The sequence below is a fragment of the Vespula pensylvanica genome, chromosome 16 (genome assembly GCF_014466175.1).
Source record: "Vespula pensylvanica isolate Volc-1 chromosome 16, ASM1446617v1, whole genome shotgun sequence".
Taxonomy (NCBI): domain Eukaryota; kingdom Metazoa; phylum Arthropoda; class Insecta; order Hymenoptera; family Vespidae; genus Vespula; species Vespula pensylvanica.
In genome coordinates, this window is record NC_057700.1 from 769,842 (window position 1) to 786,983 (window position 17,142).

Consider the following 17,142-nt stretch of genomic DNA (forward strand, 5'->3'; position numbering starts at 1 on the left):
ATTTAATTATTTACAATTTGTTTTTGTAAATATAATTTCAATAGTAATTATAACAAATATAATGTCAAATATTTGTGGGATGTACCAAAGATTTTAAAGATGTTTATGAAAAAAAAGATTTAATCAACGAAGTGATATGTTTCAGGTCTACAACCTCGATCGTTGCATTAGTCATATGGTGGTTTATTTTTTATATTAATAATATCGATAGGCATATAGAATGAAATTGCATACTTTTGCAGTTTTATTCTGTTTGTTTTTATGATTTGTTTTATACACACCATGTTTAATTTTTCAGGTACTTGATAATGACGAAATCGATATAAAAAGTAATATAGAATTAGAAATAGAATAAAACTATACTAATAAGATTATATGTAATTAACTCAGAATAATTTCATTTTATATACTATTTTACATATTGGTAAAGTATATTAGTAAGTTTTTTAAGGTTTCATGATTTTATTACATGTTTATTCATAAGAGTATAATTATAATGCATGATGCATAGCATGTTGGGGTTCTAATGCTTCATTTTTTACGCTTTAGCACATTTATATTAAAAGTAATATTAAGTATTTAGTTCTATGGTTAAAATTTAATTTTAAGATAATTTAAGGCGAAAATGGCAGATCGGTTAATTATCTGCCACTTAGAAATTAAGATAATTTAAAAGGTCTGGATATATATTGGATTGATACAGGAATAAGTGCCGTTAGTTGTAAAATGGCAATTATTTATGAATTAATTATCTTACTTAACTTTTAGATTTATCAATAACATGATACATTAATTATAAATGTAATATAGTAGTGATCATAAAATACATGTACTTTGTATATTTCCGGGATGTACAAATAACATGTAAAAATTATTACACGATAGTCCTATAGAACTTTACACATATTTTTAACATAATTAGTAAAAAATCCAGGCTTTTTCTTACGGGTAGGTTAGGTTATTTAAATATTAGTTTTCGATATTCTACGTACATTAAATATTATTTAAATAATTAAAAATTATAAAAATTATAAATTATTTAAATGTACCTTTGTAGGAAGTGAGAATAACAGTGCTTGCTCTTCGGCTTGCAACAGAAAACTAATTCCAAAATTGTGAGTCATTCAAGTGTGTTCGTTTTTGTTCGCAACTTTTTGATAACTTGAAGTTCGGAAGTTACTGAAAAATATTATTTATATATATGGACATAAAGCACAACTTGAAGTTTGATGTTTGACAAATAGTAATGGGAATGCATTATTAAAGAATGATTTTTTAAAAAACTATCAATGAGAGTTACGTGTATTTGTTAGAAAAACAAGTTTCTTAATTGAAATGTATTCACTATTGGTATTTATTAAGATTATAAATTTTCTTAGGTTGTATTCTAATTACGCAGATACACACTTTTACATTAATAGGTTATTCTCTCTGCTAAATAATTGGCAATGAAAATGAGGAAACTATTTTATTTCATATTTCATTTCAAAAAGATCATAGGTTTGTCACGAAAAATATTAATTAGAGCCTATATACATATAACAGCCTAATATACATAACGCTTAATTATTCACAGTACATAGTGTAATTTATTAACTCATAAATCGTAAGGATATGGCTTTTTTCCAATTGGTAATAAAAGCCCATCGCCTTGAAAAACTTCGTCGTAAATACGAGGAAGAAAAATTGGAATCGATCGAGGTCTCAAAGGGTGCCAAGCATTTGACTTGGAGGCAAAAATTTCGTCATAAGAAATTGCGGTAGGTTTCGTTGACCTTTTAAAATCTTTATAGCGAAGATAAGACCTTCGTAAATAGGAACGTATATTACTCATATCATTTCGACTTATCCGACAGATGTAAAAGAAAAGTGAAAAACTTTTGGAGAAAGATAACCAGCTTCCCAGAAGATTCCTGGCTTCATAAAAAAGCAGTTCTTTTACGTACCGATGGTACCTTTGAAAATTATATTTTAAAAAGTATTTTTGGATTTATTGGAGGCGTTATTCTCACTTATATATTCTTTATGTTCTTCGTTATACAATTAAATTTCTCGCTTACATCGGCAACTTTCTTGTGCTCGATTATTGGAGTAATATTGACTTTGGGTTTATCATTTTCCTACGGGGTTAGGTAGATATTCATTCGAGAATACGTACAAAATATTTGAATTTTTTTTTAATTAAAATCATTCTGTTGGAGAATCGGATAACCCACGATTATTTACCTTTCATACAGATGCGTCGTATTTTTATTATTACCACAGTTCTTTTCTAAACGTGGTCGGCAAGCTTTAATTGCCTATGCTTTTATATTGACTCTTACTGGACCAGCAAAAAATACACTAAGAAATATAAATGTACTTACGGAATCTTTGGCTTGTGGTCAGGTAAAATTTGATTATATGGATACACGGTACTACATTTGCAATTTATTATATTAATATCATTCAAAGATGTTGTATCATTAGGAAATGTTGAAGGCAGCTGTTAAAAGCGTTTTGGATTTGATAAAGGAACCGTTTTATGCGTTGAAAGAAGCGATCATGAAAGTAACCAAAGCAGTGAGAATTATCGTATCAAAAATCAAACAAACTTTTATTGCTATAAAAAGAATTGTTCTTGGTATAGGTACTGAACTATTTCCTTTTTACCGTATCTCGAAATAAACGAATTTAAATTAGTATTGCCGATTAAATTCTCTTTTCTTTCACAGTCAGAGTAATAACCGCAGTTTTTCAATGGCTTGGAAGTATTATAAGTATATGCAATAAAAAGTTAGGCACGCCTTTTGAAAGATGTCAAAGAGTATTCGAAGGTGCCGTTGCCGATTGTAGAGCTAAACTTGGTCCGATTTTTGGTGGGATTTGTGATTTGACGTATATCGTAAGTGCTCTTTGTTGGGTAGTTAAACCATTGGATTTTATATGCATGCTGGTTTCATACGTTGCTGACGTCATAGTCGGCGCTGTAAAGAAAAGTAAATCTCCGTAACGATCGGCGCTCTAATTTTAATATTTATGCTTTAGTAACAAATTTTTTCTCTTTTAGAAATTCGAAGATTCACCAGACACATGAAGACTATGTTCTACGTAAAAATCAAGTTTTCACATTCTTTTCATTTCGAAATGAACAAAACTCAAACTATACACGATATTGCTACGAATATTTCTGCTGAGATCAGATCAAGGACTAATAGATTTATAGCGGTTTTCGATTGGGTGAATTGTCTAACAGCTTTCTTTATATTTTTCATGTTGCTGAGGTATGAAACGAATGGGATAAAATTTCGATAAGAATATCTATATTTATTTTTTTTTTTTTTTTTTTTCTTAGAGTTTTACATTATCGACACAAATGGTTAACGAGCGAGAGATATAACAACAGATATATTACCAATAATATTCGTACAATCGATCTGATAAGAGCGCGACAGGACAAAGAAACGATTTTGCCGTTGAATCATCGCGAAAGAAATCGTTATGTATCATTGTCGTCGGTCAAATTAATTAAAACTGAGAGGGTCAAGTTAGCAAAATCAGCGACGTTTTTGAGCTTGACTTCGGTCAAAATTTGTATTTATATAATAATGGATTATAGCCTTTATTGGATACTCGATACTATCAGATATCACGGACGAATACAAACGCAGGTATTCGTTAATAATTATTTGTCAAATAATCGGGTTTTCATTCAAACTATAATTAATCGATTGATTTTAATTATTCGCAGATCGATCAGCCAAACTCCGTTGGTATATACGTTTCAGGAACTGGTTTTCTCGCAGAACTTTACAGAAGTATTATAAAGGCATTTACTCCGCACGTTAAAGACATCGAAATCAATACGGTCCCATGTCTCCCAGATCCAATACCTCCAAGTTTCGATGGATATATAAGAATCCTAACTCTGATCATTTTATGTTGGATGATGATAATCTTCGAACCCTATAGTTTTCGACTGAGAGAAGTTGTGATGTGTCAGTATTATCCCGATAGAGCGAAGCAAAGAGCAGCGTGGCTTTACAATCATATAATGCGGTAACAAAATTTATTTAATCGTATGAAAAATATTTCGTATACGCCTATGTATTTTCGATTTGTTAGAAACGCAACGTAAATTATTTTAGTTCGAGAGGAAGTTTCGTTAAATTCGCGAGACGGCAGTTACGTCGAAAATTTGGTATCAATGGAGAAACTATAGAAAGGGTTACTTTCAAGCAACGTGTAATGGCTGTCTTTCCTTTTTTAAACAAATTATTCCCGCAAAAGGAACAAGCTTGTATTTTGTGCGGTGCCGTTCAACGCGATGATATTAATCCACATATTAAATGTCCGACACCAGATTGCGTTGGATTATTTTGCTTGCAGTGTTTCGCAGATTTACAGAATACCTGTACGATTTGTCGATCGCCTCTGGAATACGGAGATTTGTCGGATATGAGCGAAGAAATGTAAGCTTTCTATATCGTCACCACTCGTTTTACACCATAAATAAAACATCTTCGAAATAGAATCGTTCTTTTTTACACAGAGATTCCTCCGACGATCAATTACGAATTGTTCACGAAAAAAGATTAAAATTGGCCGAAGCTGAAAGAAGAAGGAGGGAAAGAGAGAAAATAGATATTAAAGAAATTTCGAAGAAGCGAGAGGAAGCGAAAATCGAGAAATCGTTCGAAACGATCGATATAGAAGAGGAATCGGATGAACAGGAGTTCGAAGAGTACGAAGAGAGTAGTTCTACATCGGTTTACAGTTATAGTAAGTTCAATTATCGAAATTATCAAAATCTACGTATATGTAAATCAATGTATTCGTTAAATTAGGCTATCAAGATGATTTAACGCGGGAACCGGAGATTTATGAACGAAAACTTCCATTCAAGGATCTTGAAGCTCAAAAACTACGAGATGATGTTACTATTCAGGTTTGAAAGGACGAAACGATGCGCGAGTGTGTGTTTGTGTGCGTGCATGTGTATGTACTGTCATTTCTTAAACAAATATTTCTCTTTTAGTATCTTTTACATTATCATTCAACTTAGATATTCAACGAGCCAATTGCAAGAAGCATAATGTTAAGCAGTGATACAACGCCGTCTTGTTTCGTCGTTAGAGCACATAGAAAAGTTCGTAGCAGGTTAAAAAAGAAGTCTCGTTCGTCGTTTTCTCATAAATATTGTTATTCGTCGACGTCGATAATAGACTCGGATTATTGGCCAAGTGATGAAGTAAACGAGGACGAAGTGATACATATAGAAGTCAATGATGGCTCGAAGGAGTTGCTTATAAAGGATAAGTGCGAAGATGGGAAAAGTTATAGCCGCGTAAGACGAATTATGGCAGCTCTACTAAGAATTCCTTGGATCGGTAGACGTGTGAGTGTTCATACCGATGTAACTTTTATTAAAAATTAATACAAGTAACGTGTCAAGAATATATATTCGTTAATTTGAAGGGAAGAAAAGGATTACAACCAAGGAGACCATCTTTGATAAAACGAGTCGTTAAAATGCTGAACGTAAGAAGATCTAAATCGCCTGTACGAACGTACAGACGCATAAGAACTAAGAGAAGTGACGTCGAAGATATATCAATATCATCGTCGCCATCTTCGTTCAGTAACGACGATGATAACGATGGATCACGTTTAATATGCAAACATCGATCGACAAAGGATAGTCTCAGACCTAGAAGAACTCGGTGCCGTGTAGACTGGGAAGATCCTGAAGATATCATTCGTGCTAAGGATTATAAAGAACGCAAAATTATTTGTCCTGCAAAAGTAGATGATACCAATTGGCAATATCCTTGTGAAAAGAAATTTGTTACAAAGGATTTACCGAGGTATCGTTTTAATCAACGACTCAAATTCAATTTGATTTTCATTTTGACGTAAATATTTGAGTTAGACACTTGGAAACAATTTCGAAGTATACGTCTTATCATGAAATCGATGAAACTGCGGATTCACAACCATCGTATAGATGCGTTCGTAAGGGAGACGATATAAATATATTATCAGACGCGAAAACGTCATCGACTTGTCAAAGAACGGCTACTTGGAACATCGTTGGTGAAGATGAATCACAAGTAAGTCAACGTTTATTAAAAATACATTAATTTGACGATTATTTAAGTAACTTAAACCTCTACGATATTCCTAGAATTTTAATCCTCCACGATTTGAACGTAAATGCGTGAGAGTAGGAGTGATCAAGAATGATCAAGATTCAATGACGATATCAGAAAAAACTGAGAAAGTTCCAGTGCATAAAGAAGAGAGTGATACGAACGATCAAATTAGAGTGGACGATAAAGAAAAAAGGAAGAAAGGAGTTGCAAAATCGGAGGATCGGAAAAAAGTAAAAGGATTACAATTATACGATACATTGGCAGGTCTAGAATTGTATGGAACTAAAGACGAGAGAAGAAAACCAGATAAAAGAAAAACTGCTATTCATCCTCGAGAAAAAACTGTTGATAAAGTTGACGTAGGAACTGATTCACGAGACCAAAGTAGAGCTATGCAGACGAAGCTGGTAAAATGTCGGCCAGATAAAAAAGACGAACGAAAGAAATGCCAAAAGTCGAAAGAAATTTGTTGCACAGTGGCCAGACCTACCGAATCGAAGGAACGACGATGGAAAAAGTGTATAGAAGAATATAAAAAACATAAAAGGTGATTATAAGATTATCTTTGATGAGATCATGCATACAGGTTTCTATAAAGAAATTTCTAACAGGCACAAAAAGAAACGTCCAAGCGATTTTGAGATTAAATGTTATCGAAAGAAACGCAGCTTTAAAGATACATTAATGATGTTGGATAAACTATATGCGAAAAGAAAAGATTGCAAGAAGGATAGAACGAAGCGTAAATAGTAAGTTAAATTTGTTACAACAAACATTTTACAAGATTTATCGTTTTGTATAATAATAACAGCACTTGCGACGAATCACACCAATTTCCTGAAGATGAAAGAAGAGGTTACGTTCATGAAAGCCTTTATCCAAAAGAAAATCAAAGACAATTAATTTCTGGTTTCATACCCATAATGTATCCCGAACATATGCAAACTTGCAAACCCTTTCACGATTTCTACGAGAGAGATCGTGAAAGGATATCAAAGCAGGAAGAAACTAGCGACGTTGGATCAATTTTTCAGCAATACAGTTCACGAGTTTGTCAACGTGAACCACACGTCGATAGATTGCGATATTTTGACGAAGAATGTTACGGTAGTTGTCAACATGAAGATGATCAAACCGATGTCAGCAGTCATCGAGAGTAATATCTTCTCAAATAATGATAATAATAATCTACTACAAGTCACAAATTCATGTTTATTTCGATAGATACAAACTATTACGTTTTCTGTCTTCAATTAGATATTATTCAGACGATAATGATGAAGATATTACTACGTGTACGGACAATAAAAACAGTTCTTCGGAAAGCTTATCCTCAAGTTTTGAAAGAAGTAGAGAAGATGCGTGTCGTTATAAAGAAAATATTCATTACACCGAGAAATCCCGAGAAAGCTTTCAACCTCCTATGCTGAGAAAATATTTACCTATGTATCAAAGATCAGAATTGATCGAAGAATTGAAGGAACACGATAGAATGAGATTAATAAGGGAAAAAGAAGCTGTAAGATGTGTTACATCGAATCCCTTAGACTCTAGGAAGCTATCGTTCGCCGCTAAGATGCAGGAAAGCCAAACTTTGAGCGAAACTTTTGTGGATTGTGATCGTGAAAAACCAGTAAGCGCAAACAAAATTATTTAATCATTGCTTAGAGAATTTCCTTTTTAATAGTTATCTCGAACTAATCACAATTTCGTATTCAATTACACAAGCAAAATCCATTAACACAAGCGGCAAGAAACGAAAAACTTCCTTATCAAGAGACCAAAGCATTCAAAGAAGTAACAAAGGAATTTCGTAAACGAACTCTCTGCACAAAGAGGGATGAAAATGTTCGAGAAACCGAACCTTTGATCTCACAATCTAGAAATGCTGATAAATCTAAAGAAGTCAAGCAATTGTTTCCTCCCAATCAAAAAAATCGGAAATCCAACTTCGTTTCTAATATCACCAACAGAATAATGAATGCATTTAAAGTAATTAATACGAAGTTTTAAGCCGTATAAAATGGATAAATATTTATATTGCATTTGCATTTCTCATCTCATTTTCATATGCAGTCAACGCATCGCAAAAAAGGTGCGAAGAAAAGTTCACAAGTTCGTGAAATGTCTTCGACTGTTTACGAGCAACCGTGTAGAAGACATTTATCTGACGTTTCATTCTCGGCAGATGACACAACGGATAACAACGATGAGACTTGGTAAAATCGCAAGCACAATTGCAATAATAAAATTCGGTAAGTCGATGAAAAATATCTCCGTATACTGTGAAGTTAGCATGAATTATCGATTGTTTCACAGTTCCATTTCTTTTCTTCCTAACTTATGATTAACCTAAATTAACAAATTTTCAAGTAACCGTCGTATATATAAAACGAAAGTATAAAGTTCTCTTTTCATTTAGTAGCGAAAACAACAACAAAAATCGAACGATGTTAACGATACCGATAATGAAGATAGTAAATGGCCATCAAAATCTTTAAAATTGAACAAAATATTTACATGTAACAAGGGGGAATATATACAAAATGCAATGGAGAAAGATATATGAAAGATACAGGTCTCATTATCGAATACTTTTTCATAAGCAGAGATGTCGACGAGTATAGATATTCACTCGTTCCTGAAGAAATTTTCGAGAACGTGGAAAAGAAAATTAAAGGGGAAAAAATTGATGTATGTCGTTCAGATTTGACAAACTTTTCGCCGCATTAAGATAAAAATTATAAGGATAAGAAAATGTTTAAATTGGGAAGGATACTTTGTAAACACTCACCGAAATCCGACGACCCGGAAAATAAGAAAGTTAAAGCTTCCTCTTCGAAATCGAAATGCGTTGTTAAACCGGAGAAGCATCAAGAAAGATCGACTTCGATACCCGTCTTTGAAGAAACGAAGATGCGAGACGAATCGAAATTGCAACTAGGTAAAGGAAGGAAAGGGAGCGGCTCGATATTATGTTCTCCAAGAAAAGAGAGCAAAGATAGTATTGCAAGAAAACATTATTCCGAAGAAGTTTGTAAATCGAGGACTTGTTCTAAACAAAACTGCACGTCGGAAGTATCTGACAAAGAAGTTGCTCCGTCGAAACTAACCGAGATGATAAACTATTCGGTCAAAGAAGCTATGGAAACATTAATAAAGCAGTGTGCAATGGTATTTAAGATGCAAGTATCCACGATAATCTATAGAATCGTTAGCGTACATTTCTGTATGTGAAATTCCAATTTTTATTCTCGGAATGTTACTTGATCTTTTCCCAATTATCTTTCTATTATTAAAATAATATCCGAATTTTTACGATCGTAGGATGACAAAAAGTCAATCCTTCCAATGGACGAAAAATACGAACTATCGACAGATCTTTCTTGTTAAAGGATACAGTAAGGGGCAATGACGATAGTAGATGCTTAGGGAGAACCCGTTGTTATCCATGCGATTATCCGAGAAAATATGATAAGCGAGCGTCCTGTATGAAAAGATGTAAGGGACCTATCCCGCTATGTCCTAATGTAAAAGAAGTTTGTCCGGCGAAAGAGAAAAAGCGTTGTAAATTGCCAGAAAATGTACAAACGGATAATCGCCGAATGACCGGAAATGTTAACATTTATATATGTTCGGAAGCTAGCGAGAATCAGGTAAATATCTTTGCAATATCGTTGTTTAGTAGTTTTTAGGTATTACTATGTAAATATATATTGTTCTTAGCGCAAAGAAAAACAAAAACAAAAGTCTCAATCCTGCACAGAATCGAGTTCCGAAACGACAACCGAACGCACGGACTCGTCGTGCGCACGAACATCCACCAGTATATCATCTGCCAAAGTCGTGAGTAATGTAGAAACAAGGTGTCAACCTTTGGAGGAAGGAAAATTGGATAATTGTTTCTCGATGGGAGATACACCATGCGCCGTTCAGAGCGACGAAAGTAATGGCACTTGCTGCGATAGAAAGTACGACGATTCGTTGGAGATGGACGATCATTCCGAATTTTCGAGTTGTGAGTCATGTAGAAGCATGGACATTGACAGCATGATGTCCTCTACTTCTTCCACGAGAGATGGTTGTTGTTGTCAAGGCACAGCATCGAGTTACATCGACGTTCATCATGACTTGTCGTGCTTAAAACCCAGATTCACGATTTGTAGCGATAAATTCGAGAGTCCCTGTGCCGCAACGATTTATCACAAATGTCCTGCTTATGACGAGGCAGGTGATTCTTGCGTGCAAAGAACCGTTTGTACGAGAAGACCACGTTCACGTTGTCAAGATTCGTTGAGCCGATCTATGGATCATCGTTGTGGCTATTACGGTGGTGTGCATAAATGCTGTTGTAAAAAACGACCAAGATTTCGGCCAATTAAAAGAAGAAGCTCGTTTGATGTTCTCCATACAAGAGGATTATGTCGCAAGTGGTCGAGATGTTCTTGTATCTTAGAAGAGGACGAAATAGAAGATCCAATGCAACATGCGACGTGTGCAGATATTTTTAACGAAGAAACATTAAACGGTCCGGATTGTAGGATTCATAAATCTGTAGATAATTGTAATGTGCAGACAATGACAACTTCGAAAACCGAGCTGAAGGATGAAGATATAATAGAAACGAAAAAGAAAACATCTTCGAAATGTTTACACAAAAAGCGAAAGGATGTTTCAAAAACACACACGAAAATATCATCCGTACAGAAGATAAATCCTGCTACAAAAAAATCAACAATCAAAGTTGTTTCTTCCTCAGAAAAAAGTAGTAGCTCGCCGAAGCAAGTTTGTACCGAGGTAGATAAGAATCTAAAAGTTGAATGTCCAGAAACGTCCGCCAAAAAATGTGTAAAAGAGGGACAGAAACAAAAGAGCTTATCGGAGAAGAAATCTAGGTGTACGTTCTTCGGTCGATCCATTAAAAAGGCAATAAATATAGTGAAGCCGAGCAAAATGTATGAAAAAGATAATCGAACGAATTGTCGGACGAAACCAGTTCAAAGTACCAAATCTAAAATCGAAATATGTCGTCCAGGTATTTAAAACATTGTTGAGCATTTTTTTTTTTTTTTTTTTTTTTTTTTTTTAAAGAGATCTTCAGTTTTCATACCTAAATATAAAATACTTGTTTCTTGTCTTTACTAGATGAAAAAAAGAAGATTAGAAGTCCCGATTGTTTACAAGAAATCGAACAAAGAAAAGAGGAAGAAACGTCAGACGGATGTAAGGTAACTGGAAGTTCAAGTAAACGGCCGAAAACGAAATTACAAACTATGTTGGCACATAAGAAAACGTCGAAATCGGAAGAAATAAGTTATATAAAAAAGACGGGAGATACGAAAAAAGTTGAACGCGTTAAAGATACGAAAGAGAAGAGTGAACTGTTAAAGAGTAAAGATGCGACAGGCGATTTCGAAGAAGACTGTAGTAAGATAACGATATCTAAAGGAGAACCGGAAAATCTTGGTTGTCAAGCCGATAGTTGTTCTTACGAGAAGAAATGCTCGAAACCCACGATAAACAGATGCTGTTACTGTTGTCTACCTGTTGTAGATTGTATCTGTGAATGTAAGGAATAGCTTAAGATCTGTATTCCTTTGAAATTTATTTCAAACAACATGCCTCTCTTTTCTTTTTCAAAAGGTCATCCTCCCGCATGCGAGTGCCATCCTATTATAGTGGATAATTGCGAGTGCGACAAACCGAAAACATGTGACGAGTTTTGTCAAACCGGAAGTTTCTATAGGTAATAACGATATTAAGTAACAAACTTAAGAATATAATAGTTTCAATTGTATGATACAGGTATGATGTACTGTGTCTCGATTGTCACAAACCAAAGGACAAGTGTTGTTGTAAAACAACCTGCGTTGATCATTGCATTCCAAAATATCAACGCGCATGTAACGAGACCATTTGTGTTTATTGCAAATATCCTAAAGATAAATGTATTTGTAGAGCACCGATTCGTAAATGTTCATATTGCAATCTCTCCTTCGACGTCTGTAAATGTCGTGAATTTTACAATGGTAGACCCATCGTCACTGATTGTGACGGTGATCAAAAGATATGTGTTACGGCTTGGAAACCTAAAGCGGAAGTAAGACGATATTTTTCAAGAAATTTCGATGCCTTTCGATCGGATTCCCTTGATGAATGTTGCTGTCATGAAACGCATAAAGCTTATTGTTTTAACGATCTACCTTATCAACGATTGAGTATTTTTTCGGATGTGATGAGCGAACTTCAACAAAAAATAAGTGATTCTGTGTGTTGTGAGAGATGTAAAATGACTCCTTGTTGTTGCAGAGGTGCTAAAAACGTGGAAGATGACGAAAGGAAGGGGAGGTGTTATGTCAGGTAGAATATTTATATATTTTTTCTCAACTCCTTGCATACTGGAATAATGATGATATCTCTTTTCAAAATATAAATATACATGTATATATATCATAATTCAAAACTAAGACAAAGATCAAGAAGTCCGGAAGTAGAGTACGTGAGAGGAAAATCTTGTACCAGTCACAGATGCGGTCGAAGTCCAGACAGGAACATTCAACGAAGAACGATGCCTTTTTCTCGTATTTGCTGTTATTGTAAAGCATTACCTTGTAGATGTAAAAAAGGAAAAATAACTATAAGGAGACCACGGGCAAAATGTTATTATTGCAAAAGTTGTCCCTGCACGTAAGTTAAGTCAAATATTTAAAAATAACTTGACGTACGATAGCACGGTATAATGTTTTCCTTTTTTTAAATTGTAAAGATTACCAATTAGAAAAAAAAAACAACTTTCATTGTATCGATTCACAATAACTTTTTACAGCTGTATCAGTGCAAGGGAATTTAACAAATCAAGGTCATGCAAGTGTGGTGATTCACCGTGCCGTGCCAAAGAGAAGGAAACTATGGCATGTGGAAAGGCATTCAATGATGCTCGGAAGTAAAACGAAGAGAAGGTATTTTGTAGTCGAGAGTAAAATCTGCATCTGTCCGCTAACTAAATGATAGTAAAGTTATAAAAATCGTTCGTAGAAAAAAAAAAAGAGAAAACAAGAAAATATGTACAGAGATAAGAAACTCATTAAGTGTAATACTAGCCTAGACACTTTCAGAATAACAAAATATTTTATCGCATTTCTCGTACCAGCACGTATTAATGTCAATTTTTTTTTCCAAAAAGTTACAAATACGTAACGAATCGTTGTTTACATCATGCAGCAATCAGTTATGAATTATTTCTTAGCATATAAAATTTATTAGCCTATCGCATGTTTTACTGTGAAATGTTTTTACGTATACATTGTATTATAAACAAATATTACAATAATTTCGTCATAATTTATAAATATAGTAGATATTATCACAATTAAAAAGAATTGGTCATTCAATATTGTTCTACGTATTATGATAAAAACATACATACCAATAAATCTCATTTGAGACATCTGACACTATCTATAAGAAAATTGTTGGTGAAATTTATTACGCGACATTTCCGTGTTGCGTAGAAACAGATAGTCTTATCAAACATATTTCAGAGGAGTTAAAATCTAGTCGACGTACTCATAAGTTGAGGAACACTGCAATAACTGTAGCAAAATTACCGTAAACGAGTTGGAACATAAATTTAGCGACACTAATGATTTTCGTCGTGTGAATAGCGGAACAAAGGTAAACACATACATCTCGAGTTTTGTTTAAAAAAGAAAAAAAGAAAACTACAAATGTTTTATTTAAATTAACTTAAAAGTGTATCGAGATGTGATTCTTATAAAGATAGTTGTTGCAACGTCACATGCAACTTTATAAATTTGTTATACGAATTGTAATTTTTAGGAAACAAATAAAAACTTATCATATATTTAAGAATCGCATTAAAGTAAAGAATAACGATATTGTGTTGAAACTGTTTTGTCGAAAATATCCATAACAAATGCGGAGAGCGATCTTTTAAAGAAAATTCCATGCAACTTTGCGTTACAGGCTGCGGAGTAGGGAGCATCTTATGCTGCATATAAGATGCTGTAGTCGAGTAGTACTAGACCGGTACAAGCCGTAGACGAGTAAAAGCCGTAGTAGTGATACGCATTAGACAGTGTTCGTCGTGCAATCTGAACGATCGGTTATAATCGTTTTTCTTTCTCTTGTATTTTCGTGAAAAATCAATCTGATAAATAATATCCATACAAGTAACAAGTGTTTCGAAGTATTAGAATAAGTTATTGAAAATTGTTCTGAAAAATCAATTTGAATTTGAAAACGCGTTTGTAATTCTCGAAAGGAGATAAAATATTAAATAAAAAATGGACGTTTGTAATCGTGAATCTCGATTATACGAGCCTTGTCGTGGGAAAAGTTTAGGGGGAGAAAATTTTCGACACGAAAAGGTTTCTACACTTCGAGAACTCATCGATGCGTTACACGATGCTTTCAAGACCGACCACGTGGACATCGACCACGTTCAAGACTTAATGGAATCGTATAAGAGCAATCCATTGGAGTGGAAGAAATACGCAAAGTTTGACAGATATAGGTGACTATAGACATTCGATCAACTACATATAGTTTATCGATTGAAAGCAAGAGTCTTAAATTGCATACTACATCAATCGATACCTTGTTTTCCTATGTGATCATTAACATAGCTTTCGATAACGAGTTTGAAAGACTGCATTTTTAAATAAAATTGAAAACGTTATTCTTTATTTAAAAAGAACGCGTGATGAAATCGTAATCATGTTAAGTGTCGATGGGTCAAGCTGTGTAAAAAAAAAAGAAAAGAAATTATTATATAAAGATTACAGAGAATTTTATAAAGCATTTATATAAATGTACATTCGCGAATGATCGTATATATGCTCATCTATCATTGGAATATTTGTTTATTATTTTATAAATATATCTTTTTCACAATATATAAACAAATGTTTTCAATGATGTGGTCAAATGTAATATAATACACGACAAAGGTCATAACGAGGTTATCGAGTTTTCCTCTTCATTTCGTTTCTCTCTTGTCTCATGTTTTCGTTTTCATTTCATTCTCTGTTTTGCAAAATAATCAGTAATCACATGTAACTGTTATCGCGTATTTGAGAAATGAATAATCAAACGAAATGAAGAGATCAGCGATAAGGGATGGACGTAAGTCGTGGACCACTATCTTGCCTGTGATTGATGGGGAAAAACGAAATGTTATGAAATAGTTACATGCGTTTACTACACCCGCGATGTGTGTGTGTGTGTAAAAACATTCGGTACGAATAATAAATTTATTTGTACTAAGCGGGAAATAATGTAGAATCTTCTAGAATGTTACATCGAAGACCTTGTCAATGAATTAGAAAAATTTTAAGCCAATAACTATCCATCTCTATGTAGATGTATGTTTATATCTAAAAAAAAATATACGATATCGAGACATATGTTTTTTCATGTAGGAATGATAAAGTTTTAATAAGAAGTATCGCATAATATTAATATTACATAAAATAGCCAATATATATATTAGCACATAACAAAAAAACATAAAATATTTTTAATCAAAACTTATTATCTTTATCTATATCATACCGTTTCACTTTAATAGTAAATTAGTATTGGAGAAAGTCATAGTTACGAATTTGCTAAATTGTACACGCTCTCCATGTAGGTATATCACTGTAAAAGCACTTATCCGGTGAATGGCTCGTTACCCATACTTTCCACGTATGGCCCCTTCCCTGTAGACATTCTATACGATCCAGAACATCGGTTCTTTGACATCCAGTCGAAATACTGTAGGGTACGAAAAGTATTACGAAGAAAATATGGTAATTTCTTTAACTGCAGCGCCTTGTCGGTAAACGATTTCGTAAATTTCGAGACCTGTAAGATGATATGTGTGCGATATTGAAAAGAGGAAAGAATACCTTATAAGTATATTATTTTCTTAACACGATGCCATTGAATTTGAAAATAAGAATATTAAGAATAAATTTCAGTGAGTAATCGCGAGCAAACGCACAGCTGACAATAAAGACTTATCTGGTGAAGCTTTTCTCTTCCTGTTCTATAAAAATAGCTTCGTTAGAACGTTTCTAATTTAGGTGAACGCTTTGTCCGTAGGTATACAAGGAATTTGGTCGATGAAGGAAATGGAAGGTTCAATCTTATGGTGTTATGTTGGGGTGAAGGTCATGGATCAGCTATTCACGATCACGCAAACGCGCACTGTATTATGAAGGTTCTTCAAGGAGAACTTTGCGAGGTGATTTTTTTATTTTTTTATTTTTTTTTATTTTAACTCGATATACTTCTGTACTTATTAACCTTTTTCTTTTCTATATCGTATCATTTATTTTGAAACTCATTTAATATAATGCAATTTTATCATCAACGTGGTCAATGACCACATTATTCAATAATGTTATTTTTCACGAACTCTCTTAATCGACGCATCGAGTTTATGAATTATGTTCGCCTTGTTTTTTCGTATTTCAATATAATAAGTTAATAAGTGTTTATCTTCTCGATGAAGACACGGTACGAATGGCCTTCCGTCTTGGAAAATAATGATACGACGAAAGAATCCGAGAACGAATTGAAAGAATTAGAGAGAAATACACTCGGGCTCAACGAGATCTGTTACATCAATGGTATAAGATATTTTTTATTTCTCAAAGAAAAGGATTAAAAAATTAATTATTCAAATTAATTATTCCTAATCTTTAAGATTCTTTGGGATTGCATCGGGTTGAAAATCCGAGTACTGTGAATCCTGCTGTATCGTTACACCTCTATTCTCCACCATTTTCAACGTGTTCTGTTTTTAATAAACAAACCGGACGTAGAAGTGCGTGTACGGTAACGTTTTGGTCTAAGTACGGAGAAAAACGAAACCGGGTAAGATCATATAAAATTATTTCAAATCTATTATTTATATTAATATCAAATCTTATATAATTATTTCTTTTTTATATTCATAGGAAATTCAAAATACTCGAGATCCCGAAGACAATTAATA

The 17,142-nt window shown here is 33.6% G+C and overlaps 3 protein-coding genes across 10 annotated transcripts; all 3 read left to right on the plus strand.

The window, feature by feature from the left end:
• Nucleotides 1-676: 676 nt before the first annotated feature.
• Nucleotides 677-8,696, plus strand: LOC122634949. 3 transcript variants are annotated; one of them, XM_043824512.1, is made up of 21 exons: nt 677-1,760; nt 1,857-2,132; nt 2,238-2,388; nt 2,470-2,629; nt 2,715-2,978; nt 3,050-3,263; nt 3,335-3,650; nt 3,731-4,038; nt 4,128-4,451; nt 4,532-4,761; nt 4,827-4,927; nt 5,045-5,377; nt 5,458-5,846; nt 5,912-6,092; nt 6,167-6,681; nt 6,746-6,883; nt 6,946-7,290; nt 7,392-7,767; nt 7,863-8,126; nt 8,211-8,389; nt 8,557-8,696. In XM_043824512.1, exons 1-20 carry the CDS (start codon nt 1,615-1,617, stop codon nt 8,355-8,357), a joined length of 5,178 nt encoding a protein of 1,725 aa, XP_043680447.1. In that variant the 5' UTR covers nt 677-1,614; the 3' UTR covers nt 8,358-8,389; nt 8,557-8,696. The 3 variants fall into 3 exon arrangements, with proteins under 3 accessions (XP_043680447.1, XP_043680445.1, XP_043680446.1); XM_043824510.1 differs by lacking the exons at nt 677-1,760; nt 1,857-2,132; nt 2,238-2,388; nt 2,470-2,629 and having other exon boundaries at nt 2,767-2,884; XM_043824511.1 differs by lacking the exons at nt 677-1,760; nt 1,857-2,132; nt 2,238-2,388; nt 2,470-2,629 and having other exon boundaries at nt 2,767-2,884; nt 8,560-8,694.
• Nucleotides 8,697-8,887: 191 nt separating this feature from the next.
• LOC122634950 lies at nt 8,888-16,381 on the plus strand. 6 transcript variants are annotated; one of them, XM_043824514.1, is made up of 9 exons: nt 8,888-9,308; nt 9,530-9,790; nt 9,861-11,169; nt 11,280-11,702; nt 11,778-11,880; nt 11,940-12,494; nt 12,603-12,821; nt 12,961-13,093; nt 16,245-16,381. In XM_043824514.1, exons 1-8 carry the CDS (start codon nt 8,892-8,894, stop codon nt 13,079-13,081), a joined length of 3,408 nt encoding a protein of 1,135 aa, XP_043680449.1. In that variant the 5' UTR covers nt 8,888-8,891; the 3' UTR covers nt 13,082-13,093; nt 16,245-16,381. The 6 variants fall into 6 exon arrangements, with proteins under 6 accessions (XP_043680449.1, XP_043680450.1, XP_043680451.1 ...); XM_043824515.1 differs by having other exon boundaries at nt 12,657-12,821; XM_043824516.1 differs by having other exon boundaries at nt 12,444-12,494.
• Nucleotides 14,441-17,140, plus strand: LOC122634993 (cysteine dioxygenase type 1). The gene is made up of 5 exons (XM_043824624.1): nt 14,441-14,670; nt 16,245-16,386; nt 16,657-16,774; nt 16,852-17,021; nt 17,105-17,140. The coding sequence occupies exons 1-5, from the start codon at nt 14,441-14,443 to the stop codon at nt 17,138-17,140; spliced, it is 696 nt and encodes a 231-aa protein (XP_043680559.1).
• Nucleotides 17,141-17,142: the final 2 nt, after the last annotated feature.